Source organism: Rana temporaria, chromosome 6, assembly GCF_905171775.1.
Source record: "Rana temporaria chromosome 6, aRanTem1.1, whole genome shotgun sequence".
Lineage (NCBI taxonomy): Eukaryota > Metazoa > Chordata > Amphibia > Anura > Ranidae > Rana > Rana temporaria.
In genome coordinates this window covers 211891953-211910070 of record NC_053494.1, presented here as the reverse complement: position 1 = coordinate 211910070, position 18118 = coordinate 211891953, and the positions used below count along the sequence as shown (strand labels likewise).

At 47.5% G+C, this 18118-nt stretch overlaps 1 protein-coding gene across 1 annotated transcript in view; it reads left to right on the top strand.

The window, feature by feature from the left end:
• Nucleotides 1–18118, top strand: part of XRCC5 (X-ray repair cross complementing 5) — a 109194-nt gene that overhangs the window by 30612 nt on the left and 60464 nt on the right. Inside the window, exons 8-13 of the mRNA XM_040358218.1 lie at nt 1077–1215; nt 2305–2417; nt 5753–5815; nt 8850–8987; nt 10201–10291; nt 12642–12769. Of these exons, the coding sequence (XP_040214152.1) occupies nt 1077–1215; nt 2305–2417; nt 5753–5815; nt 8850–8987; nt 10201–10291; nt 12642–12769 (672 nt within the window). The remainder of the gene's footprint in view (nt 1–1076; nt 1216–2304; nt 2418–5752; nt 5816–8849; nt 8988–10200; nt 10292–12641; nt 12770–18118) is intronic.

Sequence of the window (18118 nt, the reverse complement as noted above, 5' to 3'; positions counted from 1 at the left end):
GGAATGGCACGGCACAGTGGGGCATGGAATGGCACGGCACAGTGGGGCATGTAATGGCACGGCACAGTGATGACCTCTGTGCTTCCCAACAAGGGTTTCTCCACCCAGTACTAAGTCATGTTTCGCTTGGGGATCAAATACTTATTTTACTCACTGAACTGCAACTTAAAGGGGAGTTCCAGCCATTTTTATGTTTATTAAAAGTCAGCAGCAACAAAAAGTGTAGCTGCTGGCTTTTAATAAACTGACACTTACCTGCTCCACGGCTCCAGCGACGCGCCGGCCGGGGCTCCGCTTCTCGCTCATTACTAGTGTGGGCACCCGGCAGTGATAGCTTTCGGCTTCACGGCCGGGCACCCACTGCACATGCGCGCGCGGCGCCGTCCGATTGGACAGGCGCTCGCCTACAGGGAGGGGCTGTGAAAAGGCGATTAAGCTAATCGCCTTTCCAGCCCCTCGGCGGAAAGAAGGAAGTGGGACAGGAAGTCCCCTTCTCCTGAAGCCCCCACTCCCCCCCCCAAAAAATTACATGCCAAATGTGGCATGTAAGGGGCGAGGAGTGGGTTAAGATGAAGTTCCATTTTTAGGTGGAACTCCTCTTTAATTTATAACATTTGTATTGTGTGTTTTTTCTGGATTTTGGTTGATATTGTGTGTCTACCATATAAAATCCACCTATTATAAAAATTATAGACCCTTCATTTCTTTGTAAGTGGGCAAACCTACAAAATCTGCAGGGGATCAAATTATTATTTCTCTTCCGTTCATGCACGAACACAGCAGCAATTGACCTTTATTGATGATCGGCGGCCATTTTCTTGTAGCCCGCATGCTGTTTGGCTGCCGACATGCAAAAACAGCATGCGGGCTACAAGAAAATGGCCGCCGATCGTCAATAAAGGTCAATTTCTGCTGTGTCCGTCCATGAACTCAATAAAATGGATTTTACAGTGAGTACAAAAATCCTATTTTTCCTCGCTGTAATATAAGCAAAGCGAGTTATATGCATTTTGATGAGCTCTAATGCACAGAACGATTTGGCCTCATTAATATTTACTTCTACTTTAATGCTTTAGGTGACGGAGGAGAAGGTGAAGAAGAGTTGGGCCATCGTAGACGCCAAAACCATGAGAAAGGAAGACGTACAGAAGGAGACCGTGCATTGCCTGAATAACGACGAGGAGACGGAAGTTCAGACAGATGACATCATACAAGGTTTGCTCTTCTCCGCCATCTGAAGATTCTCACAATTCCTCCTGTCTGTGTCCCCGTTTGTGATGTTTGTGAAATTTTTTTTTTTACTACTAATGGCGGCGATCAGCGATTTTTTTCGTGACTGCGACATGATGACGGACACTTCGGACAATATTGACACATTTTTGGGACCATTTAAAATGCATTGTTTACTGTGAAAATTACAATTGCAGTTTGTGAGTTAACCACAAGGGGGCGCTGATGGGGTTATGTATGACCTTATCTGTGTTTCTAACTGTAGGGGGGGGTGTGGCTGTAGGTGTGACGTCATCGATTGTGATTCCCTATATAAGGGAACACACGATCGATCACAGTGCCACAGTGAAGAATGGGGAAGGTGTGTTTTCGCACAGCTCTCCCCGTTCTTCAGCTCCGGGGACCGATCACGGGACTCCAGCGGCATTCGGGTCCGCGAGTCCCGCGACCCCACGGCTGGGCTTAAAGGGCAACGTGCAGGTACGTTGATGTGCCCAGGCGTGCCATTCTGCCGACGTATATCGCCGCGAAGGAGTCCTTAAGTGGTTAATAAAAGCCAGCAGCTACAAATACTGCAGCTGCTGACTTTAAATAAATGGACACTTACCTGTCCATGGTGTCCGCGGTGTTGGCAGCCGAGGCCGAGCAATCGCTGGGCTCTCAGCTTTCAGCTGCCCCCGCCGCCATCCTCGGTAAGGGAATCAGGAAATGAAGCGTTGCGCCTTCACTTCCCGGAGCTTTGTGTCTCCCCGAAGCCAGCGGGGGGGGGCACAGAGTAGGCGCCAGAGGTGGCGTAGATCACTGAGGTGATCTATGCCAGAAAGTGGGAGCAAATACGTGTATTAGACAGGTATCTGCTCCCCGCTTCCCCCTGAAAGGTGCCAAATGTGACACCGGAGGGGGGAAGGGTTCCAAAAAGTGGAAGTTCCATTTTTGGGTGGAACTCCACTTTAAACGCCCATTAATCCAGCATTTCACACAGTTTTTGCTGACCGATGTTGTAATGTCCAGACTGTGGCAGTTGTCCTCTAGAGGGGATGATCATAACAGGATTTACCTTTCTTCTCTTGTCAGGGTTTCGTTATGGAAGTGACATAATACCATTTTCCAAAGTGGATCAAGAGCAGATGAAATACAAGACCGAGTCCAAATGTTTCACAGTTCTGGGCTTCACTAAGTCATCACAGGTAAGACACACCTCTGGTCACATGACAGCAACGCTTATTTAACCACTTAACCCCCGGACCATATTGCTGGTCAGGGGGCGTGGCCTGGACATGGCCGAGTGAGGTTGTGCTTTTGCAGAGCTCCCGGGCCCGAACCCCGCTCATCGGCTAAAACAGAAAAGAATTCGGCATGAACTCAAGTAAGAAGTATAAGACGAGAGCAGTTACGAAGGGGACACCCGCAGGCAAAACAACGGGAGAAATTCAACGTTATTTCCACCCGCTACAGGAGACCTCCTCCGGAGCCGGGGCTACAGCGCAGGGAAGCCCACCATGTGGAGCCGCAATTCAACACCAGCCCAATTGCCTGAGTTGGACCCCTTTCTGACCGGAGGTCCCGCTCCCCCCCCCGGATCCTTCCTCTCCCTCCCGGGAGCAACCGGGTGAAATTATGGCCCTACAGCTGCCACAGGAGGAGATCATACCTGAACAGGATATCAGGGTACTGCTGAGGGCCCTACCCACCCGATCGGACATTGAAGCCCTGATCCTCCGCCTGGAGGAAACCTACCGCCGCGACATCCAGGAAGTGAGGGGAGAGCTGTCCTCCATCGGTGACCGGGTGTCGTCGGGAGAAACGGCGGTGACATCGCTGGAGAACCGGGTCCTCGCCTTGGAACGCTCCCGGGACCAACATCGTGAGGCGGCGGTGTCGCTCCAGCTCCACCTGGAGGATATGGAGGACAGAAGCCGCCGCTCCAATCTACGGATCCGCGGCATCCCGGAGGACACAGAAGCTGAGGACCTTGACGGTGCTGGTGAGAGATCTCTTCCGCACGATCTTGGAGGACCCAGAGGCAGACATCATACTCGACAGGGCGCACAGGGCCCTGGGCCCTAGATCCCCGGACCCGGCCAGGCCACGTGACGTGGTGTGCCGCTTACACAGGTATGCACAAAAAGAAAACATCCTGCGCCGGGCCTGTGATTTCGGCAACTTAGAGGTGTCGGGCTCCCGGATAAAGATACTCCCGGATCTCTCCGGGTCAACTTTGAAACGGAGAGCCCTCCTGAGGCCCCTGCTGGAACTTGCCCGGCAGAAGGGTTGTACCTACAGATGGGGATACCCTTTGGCGGTGACTTTCCGAAGAGAGGCAAGAGCATTTACCCTGCGATCGACAGCGGAGCTCCCAGCGCTCTTCCAATTCCTGGAGGCGGATCCGATACCAATCCCGGACTGGCTGCAGCTGCTCCCGCGGATGACAGGCCGATCGGGGATCTCCAACATTCGCGGTCCGTTGCCCCCCCGTCGGCAGAGAGGCAGACGCCTTCAGAGAGAGGCTTCAGGAGGCGCACGTGAGTAGGCCCTGGGCCGCCTTTGCCCGGTACGGCTCCCCCCTGGGGCGCCTCGCCCTCCCCAGAACATGGAGCCCTGCACCGCAGTCTTCTCCCCCGCCACCTCCCCCCCCTGAGAACTCATTCAGAAGGGCTCGCTGAGCCGATACCCACCCCCTGACAGTCTAGGTACCGCTCCGCGGCTCTTGGGTGGAGCCGTGCCTCATGGTGAAGTGAGATGCTCTAATGTTAGGCAGGCTACCTCCCTGCCGCTGTGATGAGACATGTCGTGAGGATGTCCCTGGAAGATGGAGCCCCTTTACGGTACACGGCTTTGCCCTGGGTGGGGGGTGGGGGATCCGGAATTGGTTTATATCTGGACTCATGAGACCAGAGAGACATGAGGTTGCCATTTGGAATCCCGCACGGGTAGCCGTCCCTGCAGCCGGAGAAGGCGATATTTGAGCATTCCAGAGGGCAACTCAGGGACTTAGGATCACTACCGCAACACTGGCTGGATGTTTTTACCCCCCGGCCGAGGAAGACCCCTACAGCAGCTGGAACACTCCCCCCATCTATTTCTCAGTCCCCATTTTATTTTTAGTCTTTATTTTTCACCCCAACGGGACAAACGGATGTTGAGTAGACTGTGTTGCTGGGATCTGTATTAGAGGGAAGTGCTAATGTTAATACATATTGCTGGTCAAAGACCAGAGCACTTTTTGCGATTCGGCACTGCGTCCCTTTAACTGACAATTGCGCGGTCGTGCGTCGTGGCTCCCAAACAAAATTGGCGTCCTTTTTTCCCCACAAATAGAGCTTTCTTTTGGTGGTATTTGATCACCTCTGCGGTTTTTAGTTTTTGCGCTATAAACAAAAATAGAGCGTCAATTTTGAAAAAAATGAATATTTTTTACTTTTTGCTATAATATATATCCCCCAAAAATATATAAAAAAACATGTTTTTTCCTCAGTTTAGGCCGATACGTATTCTTCTACCTATTTTTCGTAAAAAAAATCGCAATAAGCGTTTATTGAGCAAAAGTTATAGCGTTTACAAAATAGAGGGTATTTTTATGGCATTTTTATTAATATTTTTTTTTTTTACTAGTAATGGCGGCGATCAGCGATTTTATTTTTTTCGGTACTGCGACATTATGGCGGACACTTCGGACACATTTTTGGGACCATTGGCATTTTTATAGCGATCAGTGCTATAAAAATGCATTGGATTACTATAAAAATGCCACTGGCAGGGAAGGGGTTAACACTAGGGGGCGGGGAAGGGGTTAAGTATATTCCCTGGGTGTGTTCTAACTGTAGGGGGGGGTGGCCTCACTAGGGTAAATGACTGATCGCTGTTCATACATTGTACAGGGTCGGGGGCGAGCGGGGGGCGCGCACGCGCCCCTAGTGGCCTGCGCGAGAGCCGACGTTATATTACATGCTCTTGCGCAGGGTCGGCAAGTGGTTAAAAGGATATTTGAAAAAAAAGTCTCTTCCTGAAAATGGCCACAAATTGCTCTAAAATTTATTAAAACCCCCAAACATTATAATTTTGTTTATTTTTGTCACATGATATTTGTGCATTTTTTTCGGGGGGAAAAAATACACTTTAGTGAATAAAAAACAAACAAAAAAAAAACACGTTACCCCAATTTTTTTTCTATAATGTGAAAGATTATGATACGCCGAGTAACTAGACAACATGTCACGCTTTAAAATGGTGGAATGGCGCCAAACTTCGGTACTTAACCACTTCAGCCCCGGAGGATTTGGCTTTCAAATGAGCAGAGCACTTTTTGCGTTTCGGCACTGTGTTGCTTTCCCTCCCAATGACGCGCTCGTGCGACGTGGTATCCAAACAAAATTTGCGTCCTTTTTTCCCCACAAATAGGTAATCCGAGGTTCCACTGTAATAAAAATAACAGTACAGTATTATGAATTATTCTGCGTCTTCTAAAATGTCCTGATGATTATATTGATTATTATTGATTATTGGTTATATTGTGTATTTGCAGATCAACAGGACTCATTTCCTGGGCAATCAGGTTCTGAGGATCTTTGCACCTCAGGATGACGATGTAAGTATTTCATAAACATTGGGGGTTTAGTTACTAAAACTGGAGCACTTAGAATCTGGTTAAACTGGGCATTGTAGCCAATCAGCTTCTAACTTCAGCTTGTCTGATTAACCACTTCAGCCCCGGACCATTTTTTTTGCTCAATGACCGGGCCACTTTTTGCGATTCGGCACTGCGTCGCTTTAACTGACAATTGCGCGGTCGTGCGACGTGGCTCCCAAACAAAATTGACGTCCTTTTTTTCCCACAAATAGAGCTTTCTTTTGGTGGTATTTAATCACCTCTGCGGTTTTTATTTTTTGCGCTATAAACAAAAAAATAGCGACAATTTTGAAAAAATTCAATATATAATTTTTTTTTTTTTTTCTCAGTTTAGGCCGATACGTATTCTAATCGCAATAAGCGTTTATTGATCAGTTTGCGCAAAAGTTATTGCGTTTACAAAATAGGGGATAGTTTTATGGTATTTTTTACTAATAATCTTTTATTAGCGTGAATTGCTGCCAATACACCTGTGGCAAGAGCGCGTGCCCGGCACAGTTACCGTCACCTAACGGAAAGCCCCAGATCGCTCCTTGCGATCGGCTGTTTTCTGGATTATGTAACCACCACGACGGCTAATCACGGCGGTCACGTGGTCTTAAGCCCCGCCTTGCCTCCTGGTACCATTAACCTCTTAAAGGGTCGGGAGGTGCCGACACTAAGAGGTTAAATAAAAAATGCACCGATCAATGAAAAAATGACACTGGCAAGGAAGGGGTTAACACTAGGGGGCGATCAAGGTGTTAAGTGTGTTCCCTAGGCGTGTTCTTACTGTAGGAGGGATGGGCTGCCTGGGAAATGACAGAGGTCACTGTTCCCGATGTGTCATGTCATCTGTCAGAATGGGGATCTGCCTTCTTTACAAAGGCAGATCCCCATTCTGCCTCTGTACTAGGTGAACGCAAGTCGAAGGCTGACATCAAGTCAGCCCGACCCGCGGGGACGCTCCGGCACGGGCGTGAGGAACGCGCTGCCCGCAACTGTGCATGCGTGAGCCGACGTACAATTACGGCAATTCACCCAGGGGAGTCAACCTACCTCTGTACAATTGGGGTGGCAGGTCCTTAAAGAGGAAGTACCCTCATTCAGATTTTTTTTTTTTTTTTAAAACCCTGCAAAAGAAAGTCATAATGAGCTAGTATGCATAGCATACATTATGATTGACTTCCCTGAGATCGAAGCCCCCGAAGTTCCCTGCCGCCGCCATGTCTCCTCCGATCTTCTTCCTGTTATCGCTTCTCTGGCGCTGTGATTGGCCGGAGCGGTGATGACGTCACTCCCGCGCGTGCGCGCGGGACCGGCAGATCTCCGCGCATGCGCGGAAATACAGCATTATCCCCCTGAATGTACCATTCACAAAAACGTCACGCTCCTTGCGCAAGCGCCATAGACATCGGTGCCCGCTTTTGTGAAAATATCTCCTTAACCGTGGAGGTTTAGGAGATATTTCTTGCACCTACAGGTAAGCCTTAATCTAGGCTTACCTGTAGGTGCAAGTTTTGTGGTTGGGTTTTTACAACCACTTTAACCACTTAAGACCCGGACCTTTAGGCAGGTAAAGGACCCGGCCAGTTTTTGCGATTCGGCACTGCGTCGATTTAACTGACGGTTGTGCGACGTGGCTCATAAACAAAATTGGCGTCCTTTTTTCGCCACAGATAGATCTTTCTTTTGGTGGTATTTGATCACCTCTGCGGTTTTTATTTTTTGCGCTATAAACAAAAATAGAGCGACAATTTTGAAAAAAATTCAATATTTTTTCCTTTTTGCTATAATAAATATCCCCCAAAAATGTATAAAACAAATTTGTTTTTCCTCAGTTTAGGCCGATACGTATTCTTCTACCTATTTTTGGTAAAAAAAAATCGCAATAAGCGTTTATCGGCTGGTTTGCGCAAAATTTATAGCGTTTACAAAATAGGGGATAGTTTTATTGCATTTTTATTAATCTTTTTTTTTTTACTACTAATGGCGGCGATCAGCGATTTTTTTTTCGTGACTGCGACATTATGGCGGATACTTCGGACAATTTTGACACATTTTTGGGACCATTGTCATTTTCACAGCAAAAAAATGCATTTAAAATGCATTGTTTACTGTGAAAATGACAATTGCAGTTTGGGAGTTAACCACAAGGGGGCGCTGATGGGGTTATGTGTGACCTCATCTGTGTTTCTTACTGTAGGGGGGCGGAGCTGTAGGTGTGACGTCATTGATTGTGGTCCCCTATATAAGGGAACACACGATCGATGACGGCGCCACAGTGAAGAACCGGGAAGCTGTGTTTACACACAGCTCTCTCCGTTCTTCAGCTCCGGGGACCGATCGCGGGACTCCAGCGGCAATCGGGTCCCGCGGTCACGGAGCTTCGGACCGGGTCGCGGGAGCGCGCCCGCGAACCACGGCTGGGCACTTAAAGAAGACGTACAGGTACGTGCCTGTGCCCAGCCGTGCCATTCTGCCGACGTATATGTGCAGGAGGCGGTCCTTAAGTGGTTAAATGGTTAAGAACTATTTTCAGTGTTGAGAAGAAGAAGGAGGAGTCCTGGAAGTGATGGTTTGGCCCCCACAGAGCCCTGATCTCACCAACGTATGGAGTCTGTCTGGAATGACATGAAGAGAAAGAAGTATTTGAGGCAGCCGACATCCACAGAAGATCTGTGCTTAGTTCTCCAAGATGTTTGGAACAACCTACCTGCCGAGTTCATCCAAAAACTGTGTGCAAGTCTACCTAGAACTGATGCTGGTTTGAAGGCCAAAGGGAGGGGGGGGGGGGGTCACACCAAATACTGATTGGATTTGGATTCTCTTCTCTTTATTTACTTTCCATTTTGTAAATTGATAAAAAAAAAAATATTCTATTTCTGAAAGTATTCTTAATTTACAGCATTTTTTCACACCTGACTTTTGCACAGTACTTGTATATACAGATGTATTGCTTTTGTGTTCTGTTCTCTTCCTAATTGCTGTATTTCTGCTCTCTGTTCATCAGTCTGCAGCCGTGGCTCTGTCTGCCCTCATCCGTGCCCTCGAACAGCTGGAGATGGTCGCCATCGTACGTTACGCCTATGATAGAAGATCTAACCCCCAAGTTGGAGTTGCCTTCCCTATAATCAAGGAGAAATACGAGGTATTGATCATCCTAAGGCTGGAAAATAGACGTTCTTGTGGTACAATTTATATCCTGACACTTTGGATTTCATATTTTGCTGGGCCATGCGGCTTTATAGATATAGAAAAATACTTTATTGTCATTGCAAGCAAGTTACAATTAACCACTTAAGGACTGCCTAACGCCGATATACGCAAGAATTTTTTTTTTCACACAAATAGAGCTTTCTTTTGGTGGTATTTGATCACCTCTGCATTTTTTTTAATTATTTATAGAAATGAAAATTGAAGATATTGAAAAAAAATTTTTTTTTTACTAGTTTATTTATTTTTTACTTACCTTAATCAGAGTATTTCAGTGTCACCATTGTAACATTGTACTACTCTAAAGTAGGTGATCAGGGATTTTTATTTTTTTTTAACTCTGTTTGCTGTTACAGTGATGATGATTGTAACAACAACGTTTTCAGCTGTCATAAATGGATTACATTCTTGACAGATGTGATTACTAGTGATCTGTGCATGGCTACAGCTAATCACATGGTACAGGGTGCTGTGATCGGTCCAGGGTGTGATCGCTATGGGCCAATCACAGCATTGGACACATGGCTGCTATGAATGAATGTTTACGATGCTTCAGTTTATGAATGGAGAGGAGCCTCTGTGACCTCTCCATTCATTTTCAGTGCAGCTGAGGCTGCAGAGAAAGGGACTGGGGAATCTGTGTCCTTAGTCCATTTCCTGTTCTCAGAGGGGGTCCCTGATATCTGCCAAAGCCCCCCCCTTTCAACAGGGCTGATGAAAATAAAAAAAATTGTAATAAATATTTAAAATATTTGTAAAAATATTTGTAAAAATAAAAAATACACTCCCCTGCCCCAGCTTCCCCCCCCAAAAAATAAAGCATTGTAAAAAAAAAAAACAACAACAAAACATATAAATTGTGTAACAATAAATTAAATAAAGAAAAATTGTAATGAAAATAAAAAAAACACTGACACAGTCCCCGCTCGGTCAGTGCCCACCATTGCTGCATATTGATGCACATCAGTGCCACTGTCACACAACATAAAAAAAAAGTTTCGGTATCGGCAAGTACTTGAAACAAAGTATCGGTACTTTTACTCGGTCTTAAAAACGTTGTATTGGTGCAATCATATTACTGACCCTGATATCATTGTGCCATGTTACTGAGTGTTGAGTGTTTACTTTTCCTGTTTTTGTGCTCCTAGTGCCTTGCTTACGTCCAGCTACCATACATGGAAGACCTCCGGCAATATCTCTTCTCTTCACTAGAAAACAGCAAGAAGTTCAAGCCCACAGGTACAGCAATTAAATGTGGTGAAGCTGCTTTTTTAACCGGTTAACGCCCGCCGCATGTATATGTACGTCCACAGAATGGCACGTACAGGCATATGGGCGTACATGTACATCCCTGCCTATTCCCGGGGTTGGAACCCCCCCCCCCCCCCCGCCCGGTACATGCGGCGGTCGGATCCCCTCGGGGAGCGATCTAGGACGAGGGCTCGGCTATTCGTTTCTAGCCGCCCCCTCGCGATCGCTCCCCGGAGCTGAAGAACGGGAAGAGCCGTATGTAAACACTGCTTCCCCGTGCTTCACTGTGGCGGCTGCATCGATCGAGTGATCCCTTTTATAGGGAGACTCGATCGATGACGTCACACCTACAGTTGTAAACACACACTAGGTGAACCCTAACTCCTTCAGCGCCCCCTTGTGGTTAACTCCCAAACTGCAACTGTCATTTTCACAATAAACAATGAAATTGAAAGGCATTTTTTGCTGTGAAAATGACAATGGTCCCAAAAATGTGTCAAAATTGTCCGAAGTGTCCGCCATAATGTCTCAGTCACGGAAAAAATCGCTGATCGCCGCCATTAGTAGTAAAAAAAAAAAATAATAATAAAACTATCCCCTATTTTGTAAACGCTATAAATTTTGCACAAACCAATCGATAAACACTTATTGCGATTTTTCTTTTACCAAAAATAGGTAGAAGAATACGTATCGGCCTAAACTGAGGAAAAAATACTTTTTTATATATGTTTTTGGGGGATATTTATTATAGCAAAAAGTAAAAAATATTGCATTTTTTTCAAAATTTTCGCTCTATTTTTGTTTATAGTCGCCGCTGGGCTGGGGGGAAAGGTTCCCTCCCACTGACTGTAAAAGCAATCCAGGGGCTAATCGGCTGCTAGGATGGCTTTTACAGGAGAGCAAATCGCCGGCTGAAAACCAATATCTGGATGATGCCTGTAGCTGCAGGCATTATCCAGATACCACTCTAAGGACATTTTATGATGGCCTTCCTGTACAAGTTTGCTAATCAGAAACGCACAACATTGTGTTATTGGTAGTGACATTTCTGTGGGTTATGTGACTGTACACAGTTGCTATTCAGAAACAAGTTTTTTGCTAGTGACATTTCTGTTGGTTAGATGGCTCTACAAGGTTGCTATTAACCACTTAAGCCCCGGACCATTTTGTTGCTAAATGCCCAGGCTAGGTTTTGCGATTCGGCACTGCGTCGCTTTAACAGACAATTGCGCGGTTGTGCGACGTGGCTCCCAAACAAAATTGGTGCCTTTTTTTTCCCCACAAATAGAGCTTTCTTTTGGTGGTATTTGATCACCTCTGCGTTTTTTATTTTTTGCGCTATAAACAAAAATAGAGCGACAATTTTGAAAAAAATTCTATATTTTTTACTTTTTGCTATAATAAATATCCCCAAAAATATATATACATTTTTTTTTTCCCTCAGTTTAGGCCGATACGTATTCTTCTACCTATTTTTGGTAAAAAAAAATCGCAATAAGCGTTTATCGATTGGTTTGCGCAAAATTTATAGCGTTTACAAACTAGGGGATAGTTTTATTGCATTTTTTTTTTTTTTTTTTTTTTTTTTACTACTAATGGCGGCGATCAGCGATTTTTTTCGTGACTGCGACATTATGGCGGACACTTCGGACAATTTTGACACATTTTTGGGACCATTGTCATTTTCACAGCAAAAAATGCATTTAAATTGCATTGTTTATTGTGAAAATGACAGTTGCAGTTTGGGAGTTAACCACAGGGGGCGCTGTAGGAGTTAGGGTTCACCTAGTGTGTGTTTACAACTGTAGGGGGGTGTGGCTGTAGGAATGACGTCATCGATCGAGTCTCCCTATAAAGGGGATCACTCGATCGATACGCCGCCACAGTGAAGCACGGGTAAGCCGTGTTTACATACGGCTCTCCCCGTTCTTCAGCTCCGGGGAGCGATCGCGACGGGGCGGCTATAAACGAATAGCCGCGCCGTCGTCCCGGATCGCTTCCCGCGGGTTAGCGACCGCCGCATGTACCGGGGGGGGGGGGGACCCCGCGTAATATGCCTGTACGTGCCATTCTGTGGACGTACATATACATGCGGCGGGCGTTAACCAGTTAAGAAACGCATTGAGTTGTCAGCGACATTTCTGTTGGTCATATAACTGTACAAGTTTGCTAATCAAAAACGCACAACATTGTATTATTGGTAGTGACATTTCTGTTGGTTATGTGACTGTACACTGTGTTAGTAGTTACCCGTGGTACTTACTACAATATATGTTACTGTCTCTTCCTCCTGCACTGTGATGGTAAGATGCTCATTGTCTGATCCTAACCCCCGCAGATGACCAGCTCTCCGCAGTGGACTCTCTGATTGACAGCATGAATTTGGTGTCTGATGATGGGGAGGATTCGGAGGATCTGTTCAAACCCAGCAAAATCCCCAACCCCCAGTTCCAGAGGCTGTTCCAGGTAAGAGATGGTCCTAAGGTGCTGACACTGTACTTTGGGGGGGCTGCCAATTGACTCAGGACTTAAAGTGACACGAAAGGTTCGATTTTCTTTTTTTAACCACTTCCATACCGGGCACTAACGCACCTTCCTGCCCAAGCCAATTTTCAGCTTTCAGCGCTGTCGCACTTTGAATGACAATTGCGCGGTCATACAACACTGTACCCAAATGAAATTGTTATCATTTTGTTCCCACAAATAGAGCTTTCTTTTGGTGGTATTTGATCACCTCTGTGATTTTTATTTTTTTGCGCAACAACTAAAAAAAGACCGAAATTTTTGAAAAAAAAATAAGTTTTTATTTTTTTCTTTAAATTTTTTTTGTAAATAAGTAAGTTTTCTTCTTCATTATGGGCACTGATATGGCGGCACTGATGAACACCGATGAGGTGGCACTGATGGGCACCGATGAGGTGGCACTGATGGGCACCGATGAGGTGGCACTGATGGGTACTGATAGGCGGCGCTGGTATGCTGCACTGATGGGCACTCATAGGCGGCACTGATGGGCACTCATAGGCGGCACTGATGGGCACTCATAGGCGGCACTGATGGGCACTCATAGGCGGCACTGATGGGCACTCATAGGCGGCACTGATGGGCACTCATAGGCGGCACTGATGGGCACTCATAGGCGGCACTGATGGGCACTCATGGGTGGCATTTATGGGTGGCACTGATGGGTACTTATGGGTGGCACAGATGGACACTGATAGGTGGGCACAGGCCATAGATGGGCACTAAGAGTTGGCACTGATGGACACTGGGTGGCATTGCTGGGCATCATTTCAGCCAGTGCCAATGTTGCCAGTCAGTGCCCATTTGTGAGCACTGATTGGCATCTATTGTGTTTTTTTTTGTTTTTTTATTGGTGTTTTTTTGTTTTGTTTGTTTTTGTCTCTATTAAGCACCAGTGGTGGTCCAGTGTTGGCATCCCGAGAGGGGGCTGCGCTGATAAACAATCAGCGCGAACCCCCCCTGTCAGGAGAGCCGCCGATCGTCTCTCCTCTACTCGCGTCTATCAGACGCGAGTGAGGAAGAGCCGATCAACGATTCTTCCTGTTTACAACGTGATCAGCCGTGGTTGGACACGGCTGATCACGTGGTAAAGAGCCTTGCCGAGATCGGAGATGCAGGGTGTCAGACTGACACCCCGCATCACTGCGCGCCCCCACGGGCTCGCGCCAGCATGATATCCTGCAGGATGTCAATAGACGTCCAGTCAGGATTTCACAACCACTTCCCGGACGTCAATTTTCTATTGACCGGACGGGAAGTGGTTAATAACAAACATGTCATCCTTGCCTCCACTGTGCAGCTTGTTTTGCACAGAGAGGCCTCCGAACGGCGTTTTCTGGGGTCCCCCGGAGGCTCTCTCGGCTCCTCCCCGCATCAGATAACCACCTCTGGGAAGCGCTCTCCCAAGGGGGTTACCTTGCGGTCGCGCTCCCGAGTCCAGCATTCGGCGTCCATAGCTGCCGAATGTAGGACTTTAATTCTTCTGGGGCCGTAGCAAAGTTCTCTAAAGCAAGGGATCTCCAAAAATTTCCATACTAAGGGTTTCGTTTACTGTCCTTCAGATTGTAGGGGTCTGCACTGTGGTCAGTGGGAGTAGAAATTGCCCTGATGCCCGTGGGAGTAAAGTACAATGCCTCAGATTTTGTTGACAGTGAGAGCAAAGAAATTACATTACAGTGTTTGTGTTCAGTAGGAGGGGAAATAGTGTCCCATCATTGGTAGGAATAGTGTCCTATCATTGGTATCAGTGGGAGGAATAGTGTCCTATCATTGGTGTCAGTGGGAGGAATAGTGTCCCATCATTGGTGTCAGTGGGAGGAATAGTGTCCCATCATTGGTGTCAGTGGGGGGAATAGTGTCCCATCTTTGGTGTCAGTGGGAGGAATAGTGCCCTATTATTGGTGTCAGTGGGGGGAATAGTGCCCTATCATTGGTGTCAGTGGGAGGAATAGTGCCCTATCATTGGTGTCAGTGGGGGGAATAGTGCCCTATCATTGGTGTCAGTGGGAGGAATAGTGCCCTATCATTGGTGTCAGTGGGGGGAATAGTGTCCTATCATTGGTGTCAGTGGGAGGAATAGTGTCCTATCATTGGTGTCAGTGGGAGGAATAGTGCCGTGTCAGTGGGAAGAATAGTGCCCCATCATTGGTGTCAGTGGGAGGAATAGTGCCCCATCATTGGTGTCAGTGGGAGGAATAGTGCCGTGTCAGTGGGAGGAATAGTGTCCCATCATTGGTGTCAGTGGGAGGAATAGTGCCCCATCATTGGTGTCAGTGGGAGGAATAGTGCCGTGTCAGTGGGAGGAATAGTGCCCTATCATTGGTGTCAGTGGGGGGAATAGTGCCCTATCATTGGTGTCAGTGGGAGGAATAGTGCCCTATCATTGGTGTCAGTGGGGGGAATAGTGTCCTATCATTGGTGTCAGTGGGAGGAATAGTGTCCTATCATTGGTGTCAGTGGGAGGAATAGTGCCGTGTCAGTGGGAAGAATAGTGCCCCATCATTGGTGTCAGTGGGAGGAATAGTGCCCCATCATTGGTGTCAGTGGGAGGAATAGTGCCGTGTCAGTGGGAGGAATAGTGTCCCATCATTGGTGTCAGTGGGAGGAATAGTGCCGTGTCAGTGGGAGGAATAGTGTCCCATCATTGGTGTCAGTGGGAGGAATAGTGCCCCATCATTGGTGTCAGTGGGGGGAATAGTGCCCTATCATTGGTGTCAGTGGGAGGAATAGTGTCCTATCATTGGTGTCAGTGGGAGGAATAGTGTCCTATCATTGGTGTCAGTGGGAGGAATAGTGCCGTGTCAGTGGGAAGAATAGTGCCCCATCATTGGTGTCAGTGGGAGGAATAGTGCCCCATCATTGGTGTCAGTGGGAGGAATAGTGCCGTGTCAGTGGGAGGAATAGTGTCCCATCATTGGTGTCAGTGGGAGGAATAGTGCCGTGTCAGTGGGAGGAATAGTGTCCCATCATTGGTGTCAGTGGGAGGAATAGTGCCCCATCATTGGTGTCAGTGGGAGGAATAGTGTCCTATCATTGGTGTCAGTGGGAGGAATAGTGCCGTGTCAGTGGGAGGAATAGTGCCCCATCATTGGTGTCAGTGGGAGGAATAGTGCCGTGTCAGTGGGAGGAATAGTGTCCCATCATTGGTGTCAGTGGGAGGAATAGTGTCCCATCATTGGTGTCAGTGGGAGGAATAGTGCCCTATCATTGGTGTCAGTGGGGGGAATAGTGTCCCATCTTTGGTGTCAGTGGGGGGAATAGTGTCCTATCATTGGTGTCAGTGGGAGGAATAATGTCCTATCATTGGTGTCAGTGGGGGGAATAGTGTCCTATCATTGGTGTCAGTGGGAGGAATAGTGTCCTATCATTGGTGTCAGTGGGAGGAATAGTGCCGTGTCAGTGGGAAGAATAGTGCCCCATCATTGGTGTCAGTGGGAGGAATAGTGCCCCATCATTGGTGTCAGTGGGAGGAATAGTGCCGTGTCAGTGGGAGGAATAGTGTCCCATCATTGGTGTCAGTGGGGGGAATAGTGCCCTATCATTGGTGTCAGTGGGAGGAATAGTGTCCTATCATTGGTGTCAGTGGGAGGAATAGTGTCCTATCATTGGTGTCAGTGGGAGGAATAGTGCCGTGTCAGTGGGAAGAATAGTGCCCCATCATTGGTGTCAGTGGGAGGAATAGTGCCCCATCATTGGTGTCAGTGGGAGGAATAGTGCCGTGTCAGTGGGAGGAATAGTGTCCCATCATTGGTGTCAGTGGGAGGAATAGTGCCGTGTCAGTGGGAGGAATAGTGTCCCATCATTGGTGTCAGTGGGAGGAATAGTGCCCCATCATTGGTGTCAGTGGGAGGAATAGTGTCCTATCATTGGTGTCAGTGGGAGGAATAGTGCCCCATCATTGGTGTCAGTGGGAGGAATAGTGTCCTATCATTGGTGTCAGTGGGAGGAATAGTGCCCCATCATTGGTGTCAGTGGGAGGAATAGTGCCGTGTCAGTGGGAAGAATAGTGCCCCATCATTGGTGTCAGTGGGAGGAATAGTGCCGTGTCAGTGGGAGGAATAGTGTCCCATCATTGGTGTCAGTGGGAGGAATAGTGTCCTATCATTGGTGTCAGTGGGAGGAATAGTGTCCTATCATTGGTGTCAGTGGGAGGAATAGTGCCGTGTCAGTGGGAAGAATAGTGCCCCATCATTGGTGTCAGTGGGAGGAATAGTGCCGTGTCAGTGGGAGGAATAGTGCCCCATCATTGGTGTCAGTGGGAGGAATAGTGCCGTGTCAGTGGGAGGAATAGTGCCCCATCATTGGTGTCAGTGGGAGGAATAGTGCCGTGTCAGTGGGAGGAATAGTGTCCCATCATTGGTGTCAATGGGAGGAATAGTGCGGAGAAGGGGGTGCACTGATATTACATGTAAACAGCAAATCGTGACTTATGAAAATAAAACAAAAGAAGACTGGCCTCCTCCCCTAGTGGGCTGTACTTTGCAGCACAGGAAGTGTTAAAGAGGAAGTAAAGCCAACTAAAAACTAAATAAATATAAATTCACCCTGCAAGACAAAAGCATAATGAGCTAGTATGCAAAGCATACTAGCTCATTATGAAGTACTTACCTGAGATCGAAAGCCCCCGCAGCTGCCCTCTTTCGCCTCCTCCGTCGCCGTCATGTCTCCCCCGGAGTGACTTCCGGCACTGTGATTGGCCGGAGCCGCGATGACGTCACTCCCGCGCATGCGCGCGGGTGCCGCCACTAAGGGCAGGTAAGCCTAGATGAAGGCTTACCTGTAAGTACAAGAAATATCTCTTAAACCTCTACAGTTTAGTAGATATTTGCAAAAGACATGCGTAAACAACGGCGCACGGCTACTAACGATGATCATGCCGTTAATCTAGGCTTACCTGCCCTTAGTGGCGGCACCAGCGCGCATGTGCGGGAGTGACGTCATAGCGGCTCCGGCCGATCACAGCACTGGAGCCGCGATACCCGGAAGTCACTCCGGGAGACATGGCGGGGACGGAGGAGGCGAACGAGGACAGCTGCGGGGGCTTCTATCTCAGGTAAGTACTTCATAATGAGCTAGTATGCTATATAGCTCATTATGCTTTTGTCTTGCAGGGTGTATTTTTTTAATACATTTTTTGTTGGCTTTATTTCCTCTTTAACTCTTCCTGTGCTGCAAAGTACAGCCCACTAGGGGAGGAGCCCAGTCTTCTTTTGTTCCAGCCGAATTTTTTTTTTCTTTTATCAAAGTCAGCAGCTACAAACACTGTAGCTAATGACTTTAAATAAGGACACT